General features: G+C 27.5%; 2 protein-coding genes across 2 annotated transcripts; one reads left to right on the forward strand and one right to left on the reverse strand.

Moving 5' to 3' along the window:
- Positions 1 to 290: 290 nt before the first annotated feature.
- On the forward strand, positions 291 to 2,066 carry LOC108769735 (uncharacterized; the record flags this gene model as incomplete). Its single annotated transcript, XM_018520880.1, has 7 exons — positions 291 to 406; positions 501 to 639; positions 732 to 902; positions 973 to 1,169; positions 1,239 to 1,504; positions 1,591 to 1,827; positions 1,924 to 2,066. Coding segments are annotated over exons 2-7 (1,122 nt in total), but the record flags the coding sequence as incomplete, so codon positions are not given.
- Positions 2,067 to 4,933: 2,867 nt separating this feature from the next.
- On the reverse strand, positions 4,934 to 9,866 carry LOC108769750 (farnesyl pyrophosphate synthase). Its single transcript, XM_018520934.1, has 7 exons — positions 9,847 to 9,866; positions 7,168 to 7,319; positions 6,525 to 6,665; positions 6,114 to 6,317; positions 5,499 to 5,663; positions 5,204 to 5,416; positions 4,934 to 5,134 (listed from the first exon to the last, which is right to left on the reverse strand). Exons 2-7 carry the CDS (start codon positions 7,303 to 7,305, stop codon positions 4,934 to 4,936), a joined length of 1,062 nt encoding a protein of 353 aa, XP_018376436.1. The 5' UTR covers positions 7,306 to 7,319; positions 9,847 to 9,866.
- Positions 9,867 to 12,384: the final 2,518 nt, after the last annotated feature.

A 12,384-nucleotide genomic window follows, 5' to 3' on the forward strand; every position in this document is an offset into this window, starting at 1 on the left:
AACGGTTGATAATGTCAGCGTTTTTTAATTTCCACAGAATGAATCAGACTGCCCCAGAATGATCACGCTAACTCTTATAAAAATATCGATCTTTATTTTTATTAATATCTCGTCAATGACAAGTTTAAAAATCAAATGCACGCACGTTATAATAGTTTAAATTTGGCGCAATTTCCTACTACTCGTCATGTGACAAATTTTCGTTCGCCTTTCCCACTTTTTCCATTTTTTATGTCATGGAGAAAGCGCTGAGAGGCGCTGAGATCGTCTCATTGTATACGTTGGTATATGTTGTGTTCTTGATGGTGCACTTGTGCATTTAAATTAATAGAATATTACTTTTTATGTGTAGCACCGTCATCATATTCTGCTAACGAAAGCACATAAGAGTAAGACTTTTTCATTTGTAAGTTAAGTCTATATTCCGTATAATTAACAATTTTTCGATAGCAATTGAGGTTATATGAGATTTATAACGTTTCAATCATGTTTTTTTCTAGTCTTTTTTTTCTGGATTATAGTAACTCTAAAATGAATGTAATTACTGAGTCCGAGAAGAAACGCTTGCAATCCTTGAAGGAGAAGAAACAAGCATTCAAAGCAAAGGGACAATTTATACAGCAAGCATTAAAGAACTTAGTGGGTTTATTCACGTTATAATTGTATTGTATAATTTTATATGTATAATTTTATATGTATATATTATACTTATAAGATTATTATTTTTTCAGGATAATACTACAAATAATAAAAAAATTATATTTGATGATGTTAATGAACAGCAAGACGTAAAACAAAAGAAAAAAACGAAGACAGATTTGTTTGACAGTGACGATGATAATAACAACGAAAAAGATTCTTTATGGAATGAAGATGAATTTAAAGTTAAGAAACGTAAAAAGGTAAGCATTTCATACTTCGTTTTATTTTTTTTTCAATAATGGTACTAATAGTATTTATTTATACTCACAGACTACTCTTGGAAATGATGCACGTTTTACACTGGATGATCGTTTCACAGAAGAAGACGTTCAGACCAAGGAAAGTAAAGTTGTTGAGGATACCGATGAGTGTAATTTGCAGAAGGAGAAGGAAAAACAATTGGATATTTTAGAGGGCATTTTAGGAACACCACTTGCCATAAAAAATCCAAACATGAAACCTATTAAGTAAGAATATTTAAATAAATAAAAACTTATGATTGTTATTTTGGATATCTAATGATAAAGTATTTACAGGAAGGAATTGATGATACGATATGATCCAACTGAAAATGGACACTGTGAATATGAAGTGAAACCTGTTCAACCAGAAACTAAAGAGAAAAGTATCAAAAAAAAGAAACACAATAAATCCATGCCAGAAATTAAAGATCCTGCAATTCCCGAACTAGAAGTGTCAAAGGATATTTATTATACTGTATCTGATACTCTGACAGAAAGCTTGAAACAGAAAGGAGGATTTAGTTTGTTAAAATTACATGGAAAGGAAAGAGATGATACAGGTGTTTATTAAAAAATATCACATTTTTATATTTCTATTATTTTATGTCTGTACATACATTATTTCAGTTTTTGTATTCATTTTCAGAAAATATCAAGGATAATGATACATCCACAGTGGAAAATATTAAAGCCCAACATTTCAAATTTAATTTTAATGCAAATAATGCATTTAAATATGACTCATCTGATGAAGAAAATAAACCTGAAGCACTAGATATAAGTAAACAAATAGTTGACGAAATTAAAGAAGATATTCAAGAAAATATTCTGTTTGATCATAAAGATACTCTATTTTTTGATAGCAACGATATAAGATTTAATGGTACGTATAATAAAAAAACCATGGAATCAGAGCATTTTAGTTGATACTGTAAAGACATATGTAGTATATATATATATATATATATATTTTTTTTAGAAGCTGTAAAATTCTTCAGTACAGAAGCTGCTTCAAATAATACACTTAACAATTTAAGACGTGAATTGAAAACAATTGTACGTATGAAAATTCGTAATAATGTAAGAAAACATCAGCCCTATGGTAAGAAAAGAAAAATTAAAAAATCTCATTTTTTTCAATAACATTTTTTTATTCTCTTTGAATATCTATATTTATAAAAAGATGTAGTAATAAATACAAAACTAAAATTATTTTATATAAATATATATGTAAAAAATTTATACATAAATATGTAAAAATAGATTATTACATTATAAATATATATATATATATCATGAATTTATTACATACATGAATTTTTATTACATATTTACACCTTACATTGCCTATTATATAGTAATTTAGTCAATAATGACACACTTTTTCTGTCCATTTAACAATATCTGAAAAGGTCTCAATCTCTTCCGTGATATAAACAATGTCTGGCCACAGTGTCATCATCTACTGATTTTTCTCCTTATCATTATCCATATCATTCAAGTTACGGAATTAGACATTTATATTATATTTGAAGAATCATATATGCTGAAGTTTTAACAAATTTGAAAAAATATGATACATTTGACGAGCAATAATGACTATTCAATGTCATGAATAAAATTGTTACAAAAATTACAAATTAAAAAACAATAAAATAAAAGTTCCTTTGTCAAATTTATATTTTTTATATCAAACCTGTTGTATTAAACACGTTGTATCTTATTAAATTTTGTTAGTTTCTTTAGAGGATAAAATGGAAAAGAAGATACGAAAAGAGAACTGAAAAAAGATCTATTCTTTGCTTAGATTTATTGTTAGACTTTATGCTTAGATACATATGTGTAATTATGTTTATACCTGATACATAAAATAATAATACATATGTATATGATCATTTTATAACCAACAAAGAAGTCTACATTGCTAATAATATGATTATCATGTAAATTTCAAAAAATGTGTTTGAAACGGTAGATTATCATTTTGTATGTTTTTCTTCATTAAAAAATAGTCATATAAACAGAATGCACAGACTGCTGCATAAATTTTTGATTGGAGAAAAACAATGAAAGTTCGAAGTTTGGCTCGATAGTCTGAACACTCTAAGGTTTATCATTAAAATAAGCATTCATCTATTCAGAAATGACAGAAAGATGTACATAAATGGCTTTACTTGCATTATGCCATGTATATGTAACATTTACATATTGCATTTAATTACATAAATTTTTATGAAAATTGCCTGCACATTATAATTTATTCTTCTAATTAAAATTAATATCTTTGTCCATGAAATAAATTTTTTTTATAAAACATAAAAAGACATTATAAATAATTTAAGAAGTGATAATATAAAATGCTTTTAGAAATTTTTTATTTAGATATTTTACCGTATATAAAATTTTGTAAAAGATTTTTTAATGTATTTCACACCGAAATAACGTTTTAATTCATTCTCTTGCAATGGCAGAACTTTTTGTTCTATCTTATTCTACATTATAATGAATAAAGTATTACATTAGTTTCTTTTGTCAATATATGATTGTTTATGACAGTATGTGATTGAAAAATCAGTATAAACAGGATGAAGAACATTTAATATTATTGTATAATTTTAATATAAGAATTCATCGTTAAAATGCACGTTTATTTATTTACAAACAAAGAAGAAAATATACATTACAGTATTACCTGTTACCATGTGTACGTAACATTGACATACATTGCAATTAATTATATAAAGGATTCTTACAAATATTGACATTGTAATTCTTTATAATTAAAATTAATATTAACCTTCATTAAATTTTTTATAAAACAATTACATTATAAATAATTTTAGAAGTGATATTATTAAATGTTTTAAATGTAGTTTTAAAGAATCGGAAAAAAACAGAATTTTTCCAATTTTTCCGCGGATTCTTTCGGTTTTTTTCTTAAGGGTAGAAAAATTCATTTTGGAAAAATTCACGCGTGTTCGTAAAATCTATCACGTTTACTCTCGATTCTTTTTGTAAAGAAAATAATTGCCTATAGGGTACACAGCGGGATAATTTGGATAAGTTAACAGAAATGAAGTCTCATAATGTATTCGATAAAACATACGAAACATATACTGTTATATATATTAACTTAAATTACTCTTCAGACTAGTTGTTAAGATTACATTTGTTTCTAAATTAGTTCGTTTAATAATAAATAAACTTCACATCAAGTGATATAGTACTGTAAACGTAAATACAAAAGTTAGTTCAATATTAATTTCAATGCTTAAACGAAGTATCTTATTTTAATAATATTATAAAATATAAGAATTAATTGTAACCTTTTTATATCTAATTTAAACAAAATCTGACACATTTTGTAATGTACAGATTAAGACGAATCACATAAAGTCTTTAGAATGAAAAGAATTATAAATTTTTGAATCTAACCGATCTAACCTACGTGATGCATTCATAGTAACCACTTGCGCAGTACAATGCGCAGTCGTGTACTTAATGCTTTGTTATGCACCATAGGAAGGTTAGATTAGATTTGATTATAAAAGTAGAAGGAAAAATAAAAATTTTAACAAAAATAAGATTACGTAATTTTCTGGATTACATTAATTTGATGAAGGATATTAAAAATTAAATAGCATGTTATATATATTGCAAAAACAGCAATTTTTCCAAAAAAACTAATTTTTCGAAAAAAAAAAACGGGAACTTTCCGGTTTTGTTCCAGCAAAAAAAGCGGTTTTTTTTTAACTATAGTTTTAAAATTTTTTTACTGACTTTTCTGACGTGAAATAGTTTTCTGAACATAAATCTTTATAAGAAATATTTTGATATTCTTCACAATAAAATAACATTTCAGTACTCTTGAACATCGGCAGAATACTTCTCGTTTCATATTATTCAGTATTTTAAATTTAACGAATATCAATGCATAATAAAAATTTATTAATATCAATTTCTTTCTTCAATATACATATACGATTATTTTATGACATTCTGTGAAAAAGATTCGATGATAAACTCAAGAAAAGACTACGTGGAAGCCCGCATGATATCTGCTGTATACGTACTTTTAGTAGATTATATGTTTCTTCTTCGTATGTAGAATAAATTTTTGGTAAATCAAGATCAGTGAAAAGTTGCTTCACGCGTCTTACTTTTTCCAGATCAGAAGAGCCGTAACATTCCTGCGTAATAAGAAAAAGAATTAGTACTAACAGCATTTCACGAAGCACTTTTAAATCAATGATATTCACTTCTAAAATTTTACGCTGCTCCGGAGTGGCACGTTGAAGAGCTACAACAATCAGCCACGTACATTTTCCCTCTTGTATATCAGTATAATCCTTGCCATGGACATCGGACTTCCCATAGCAACCTAAATAATCATCTTGGACTTGGAACAAATGTCCCATTTCAGACAAGATAGTTTTTGCTTGCCTGAACATCTCTGGATCTTTTATTCCGGCCTAGATCAAGTAACGTAATGTAATATTATCATCAAAGCGAATACCAGTCTTTTCGTGTTCAAGAAAACTGAGATACACTTACTAACTGCATGGCTGCGGTTATTGGCAAAATAAAAGAATATTGCGATGATTTGTACTGACAAATAGAATTATATCGACTCATTGTAAATAGATCTAGATTGGGTTTCTTGCCAAAACTGGTAGAGAGCAAATCTAAACTTTGTCCTATAATTGTCTTGAATGTGAGCTGTTGAAATACTTTCATATATAATTGTTCGGCTCTTGTAGAAAAGTACTACTGGGCACTAGGAGTATTTTGAGGCACTACTACTGTACTACTACACTACTGTAGCGCAGAAGTGTTCAGTAGTGCTGAGTAGTGCTAAGATCTTCTATATATCCGCGTTTTGGTAAGATACAAAATGTAGGAAACGAATATGCATCACAGAAACTAACTATTAATAACGCTATTTTAAAAAAAGCGCTTTCAGAGACTCTACGAGCACACCCTGATTGAGCTGAGAGTAAGTGATGGATTTCATTTACAATATGCCTCTTTATAGGGATCGGCGTCATTTTCTCCTTACTTTTAAAATACTGCTAGTGCTCAGTAAAATACTTTTCTACAAGGGAATTAGAAAGGAAAAAAGTAGTATACATAATGTGCGACTGGCAAGAATAACATATTTTTACTCACATTGTGGAACACTTCTAGTACATTAACGTAACAATCTTTCCCTTTGAAGTGTTTTTTAATTAGATAAAATATAGAACACTCCAACAATAAACCATCATTAATTGCCGCTGGGCCTATATCATTGTATAGATACCAACATGGTTTGCCTCGGCGAAGTAACGATCGGTCCTGTATATCGTCGATTACCAATAAAAAGGCTTGCAACTGTATAATAATAAATGTCTTAATATTACAAATCGTAATCGCAACATTTAATATTTTTAATGAAGATCCCTCATTATATGTACAGTACACTGTCTTTAATTTGAAGATAATATAAATAAAATTTTAACTATAGCTTTGCATTAGATTTATTCGAATTAAAATTCATGAAACATATCAATGTCACAAAGAAAAGAAGAACAGAATTACCAATTCCAGACACCATGCTAGAATTCGTGCAAGACGAATGTTTTCTTCTGTAAGTTGATCACTTGGTGCTAGTAATTTATAGGCATAAATTAATGCAAGAGAGCGAGTTTTTTTTCCTCCTAGAACAGTATACTGTAATACCTGCATAAAGAAACATCAAAAAAAAAATCTATATATTTTTTAAGTCCGAGATTTATTGTTTCATGTACCTACTTACAGGCTTTTTGAATTATTGGAGAATACTGAAAAGGTTTTTTATATTTTCTACAAAATCCAAAACTAGTTCTATTTATTTAGCTTTTTTTTTTTAAGTTTAATTTAGATTGTTGTTTATTAAATTTTGATGATAATTTATTTTTACTTTATACACTATTAGAGACAGAAAAAAAGAAAGAAAGAGAAAGAAATTTTAATAAAATTTTATATTTACGATTATGAAATTTGATATTGCATTATTTTGCATTACTTCACATATAATTATCCTAAAGGAATTTATCCTAAGATGAATCAATCAATCCATTAAATGAATTTTGACATATTACACACACACACACACACACACATCCCACATTGGCTATAATATTTATAATATTATTTGTTTGAACATAATATTTATATATTATTTTAATCAATGATGACCTACTTTTTTCATCCATTTAGCAACATCTGGAAAGTTAGAATTCTCAATCTCTTCCGTGATATCACGAACAATGTCCGGCCACATTGCCATCATGTGTTGACTTTCCTCCTCGCTGAAGGTCACCCATATCGTTTCATCCATTACAATAAAACGTTCTAAAGTTTTAACAAATGTTAAGAAGAACGACAAATAACAATTCCGTCATAAAATTGTGATAAATTACAAGTAAAAAATATAATAAAATAGCAATTTCCTTCGATAAATTTAGTTTTATTTATGTATTTTGTATTAAGCACTTTGTATCTTAGAACTTCGTTAGATACTTCAAAATATAAAGTGAAAAGGAAGATACGAGAAGAGAACTAAAGAGAAATCTATTCTTTGCTGAGGCATATATATCCACGAATAGCGGTATATATATATGTTCTTTTTATGATCAACGAAGCGATTATTCACACATATCGTTGGTATGATTGTCATGTAAATGTCAAAAGATGTTTTTAAAGAATAAATTATCATATTTTCCACGAGGTTTTTTTATTTAAAAAAATCGGTATAAACAGAATGCAGTATATGCAGTTTATTACACTATTTTAATACTATAGATTATTAAAATGTGTATTTGTTTATTTAAAAACAAAGAAAAATATATACACAAAAAGCCTTACTTGCATGCTACCATGTATATATGTTATTTACATATATATTACGTTTAGTTATATAAAAATTTTTATAAATAATGTTTATATATTGTAATTTGTTCTTATAATACAAGTAAAATTAGTACCTTTATTCATAAAATTTTAATTTAAAAAACCGTTATGAATAAGTGAAGAAATAATATCAAATGCTTAAAAAATTTTTTTATTAACTTTTTTTAAGTGAAATATTTTCCTGTTTACTTACATTAACGTTTACTTACATTAAACTTTATAAAAGATGTTCTGATATTTTTTTTATAAAAAAAATATTTTAATTCTTTCGAATATTGGTGGAATTTCTCATTTCATTTTATTTTATACTTTAATGATAAGATATTAATAATAAAATATTAACATTTTAATGCACGATAAAATATTAATTTTTTCAATATTGCTGAGGTTATTGGCAAAATAAAAGTATAGTGCGATATTTTGTACTCGATAATGGAATTATATCGATTCATCATGATCATATCCAGATAAGGTTTCTTGCCAAAATTGGTAGAGGATATATATAAACTTTGGCCTATTATTGTTTTCAATAGATTCTGTCGAAATATTTTCGTAAATAATTGTTCAATTAAGAAGTAAATGGAAATTATTTTATATGTATACAGGATGTGTCTCGCGAGACTTCTCCAACTGCCCATAGGTAGATGGGATCGAAATAAACATCAAAGTCTACCTTTTAGCGATATCCGTAATAATAATCGAGATATTAATGTTTGCAATTGTACTAATGAGAGCGCCGATAGAAACGGCTCCGGCCGCTCGAGGTATAGCCCGACCCAGTTTATCAAACGTCGGATGCGCCGGCAGGAGAGGCAAGAGGATAAGCGCGCCGTTGCTTAGCGCTCGGCATCGCCGCTCACACGTCTCACCGCACCACACTAAAGGACTCGCGTGATGGCCGCTACGCATATTCGCGATTACATTTCATATGTAATCGATAACACTGCAAAAATAGGACAAATACAAATCATAATAAACTTCGATGAATAAAAATATCGAAAGAGAGAAAGCGATGAAACCTACGGAAATCTACGGAAAATGTAATTAATTTCTATCGTAATCTGTTGCTTCTCTAAATCAAAAGGAAAAAATTTTAAGAAAAAAGTATCCGAAAGAAATAATATCATTGTCCATCATTCTCTATCGTTTCCTGTTAGGAGAGTATGATTTCATCGGAATACGATAAAATATCAATAAAGACGTAATGTTTAATTCATTACAAGTTTTGTTCGAATCTCTCTTTCTATGTATACTTAAAAAATCACTGAGAATCTAATTACGATAGATTACGATGAGCCGCCTACGATAATTAATTATACCTTGAGAGCACAATGCTATATCAATATTGTTGATACGGTTAACAACAAAGAGCTTTTTTGATAATTTTGCAATAGTGAGCTTAGAATTTCTAATAAAAATAAAGATATTGTTTAAAAAAGATATTGTTTAGAATTTCTACTACCGTAAATACACTATTAACTATGGCAGATTTTCAGTGGATTACATGTGTAATGGAAGCAAATTTCAAGCAGGCACATTAAAAATATTTAATGTATTGTCAATGAAAACGAAGTTACACAAATCACTTAAGTTCAATTAACGTTTACTTACATTAAATTTTATACAAATCTACATAAAATTTAATAAAAAATGTCTAAACTTTGAAAAATTTTATGAAACGTACTAAATTTCATGTGCATGTACACAAATATACTTTTCAGTTACGGATACATAAAATTTAATGTAGTCATAAAATTTAATTTAATTTATGTAACTCAAAAGTACATTAAATTTCATGACATTTTTAACAGTGTTATGACAAATAATAAGTAACAGTGACGATTTAGTCACATCATGAATAAAATTTTAATGAGTTACAAGCAAAGTAAATGATGAGATGAAAATTTCTTATATATTTTTTATACCTTTTACATGAAGCGCTTTGTATTTTATTAAATTTTGTTAATACCTTTAGAGGATAAGATGCAAAAGAAGACATGAAAATAGTACTAAAGATAGATCCGTTCTTTGCTTGGTTATATACACCCGATACATTGAACAACAATACATATGTATGGCGTTTTTATGATCAACAAAAAACAGTCTACACATTAATAATTCATAAGGTTGGCATGTACTTTTCGAAAAATTTTAATTTAAATAACAAATTGTCGTTGCTGCTTTTTTTATCTAAAAAAAAATACATTTCGTATGTTGTTTTTTATTCGAAAAATCAGTATAAACAGAACGAAGAACATTTAATATCATTGCATAATTTTAATATTAGAATTTATCGTCAAAATGTTCGTTAATTTGTTTAGGAATGAAAAAGAAAATATACGTACATTAGAGTGTTACCTGCTACCATGTGTATGTAACATTTACATGCATTGTAATTAATTATATAAAGGATCCTTATAAATATTGTTGACATTGTAATTCTTTTATAATTAAAATTAATGTTTTTCTTTCATAAAATTTTTTATAAAACAATTACATTATAAATAATTTTAGAAGTAGTATTATTAAATGTTTCAAAATTTTTTTTTATTGATTTTTTTCAAGTGAAATATTTTTCTGCACATAAATCTTTATAAGAGATATTTTGATATTTTTCACAAAAAAATTACATTTCAGTAGTATTGAACATCGGCAGAATACCTCTCGTTCCATCTTATTCTGTATTTTAAATATAACGATAAAATATCAATACATAATAAATATTTATTAATATCAATTTTTTTCTTCAATATACATAGACGATTATTTTATGACATTCTGTAAAAAAGCTTCCATAAAGTCAAGATAAGGCCACGTGGAAACCCGCGTGATATCTCTTGTATACGTACATTTAGTAAATTGCATGTTTCTTCTTGGGTGCGTTCCGTTTCTCGCATGATGCGCATAATGCATCGTGTATCCTTGTTGCTCACCAAACGTTAAACAAGGACAATGGATGCATCATGCACATCATGCGCGTTACGGAACGCATCAGGTCTCGAATTCTGACCGCATCGGTACCGAGCGTGTTTTGAACATAATATCTGTCGCCTGAAATAAGCGTTGAACTTAACTCGACAATGAGCACAAAGATTTACAGCCCTTCTACAATAAACCGCAGTCAAAAGTTCTAAGCTATTTTGAGTCATAATCGGTGAAGTTGGCCAATAGCCAACTTGAACAATTTGGTTAAGACAGGTTAAGACTTCTGATGTTCTGACTTGCGGCTTATTGTACAAGGGCTGTTAACATTACGATTTATATGCTTCTGAAAATACTATGACAATTTGAAAAGAATTAGCGCACTGAGTTTTTATTGAATTTAGTCCTAACAGTCATAAAGATACTCTATTCTATTTTTATATATCAATGATGTAAGATTTATTGGAACGTATAATAAAAAAACGATAAAATCAGAGCATTTAAGTTGATACTATAAAGATACATATATATATATTTTTTTAGAAGCTGCTTCAAATGATAACAATTTAAGACGTAAATTAAAATCAATTGTACGTATGAAAATTCATAATAACGTAAGGAGACATCAGCCCTATGGTAAAAAAAAATTAAAAAATCTCAATAATACTTTTTTATTCTCTTTGAATATCTATATTTATAAAAAGATGTATAGTAATAAATACAAAATTATTTTGTATAAATATCATACGTATAAAAATTTATATATAAATGTGTAAAAATAATTTATTACATCATAAATATATACATCATGAATTTATTACATACATGAATTTTTATTACATCTTTACACATTACATTGAATATTATATAGTAATTTAGTCAATAATGACTTACTTTTTCTGTCCATTTAACAATATCTGAAAAGTTCTCAATCTCTTCCGTGATATTACAAACAATGTCTGGCCACAGTGTCATTATCCAATGATTTTTCTCCTTATCGTTATCCATATCATTTAAGTTACGGAATTAGACATTTATGTTATATTCGAAAAAAACCATACATGGTGAAGTTTTAATAAATAAAAAATATAATATATATGACGAGCAATAACGACGATTCAATATGTCATGAATAAAATTGTTACAAATTACAAATTAAAAAACAATAAAATAAAAGTTTCCTTTGTCAAATTTATATTTTTTACATCAAACCTGTTTTATTAAACACGTTGTATCTTATTAGATTTTGTTAGTTTCTTTAGAGAATAAGATGGAAAAGAAGATACAAAAAGCGAACTGAAGGAAGATCTATTCTTTGCTTAGACTTATTGTTAGACTTACTGCTTATTGTTAGATACATATATGTATATACCCGATACACAAAATAACAATACATATGTATGATCATTTTATAACCAACAAAGCAGTCTGCATTGCTAATCCATATGATTGATAAGTAAATTTCAAAAGATGTGTTTAAAAACGATAGATTACACAGGCCTGCATGGTTTTGTTGATTGGGATTTAACTATGTTTTCTTACGTAATTTTTCGCGCTGAATCCGAATCCGGCGGCAGAATTGCTC

This window comes from Trachymyrmex cornetzi, unplaced genomic scaffold, assembly GCF_001594075.2.
Source record: "Trachymyrmex cornetzi isolate Tcor2-1 unplaced genomic scaffold, Tcor1.1 scaffold94, whole genome shotgun sequence".
Taxonomy (NCBI): domain Eukaryota; kingdom Metazoa; phylum Arthropoda; class Insecta; order Hymenoptera; family Formicidae; genus Trachymyrmex; species Trachymyrmex cornetzi.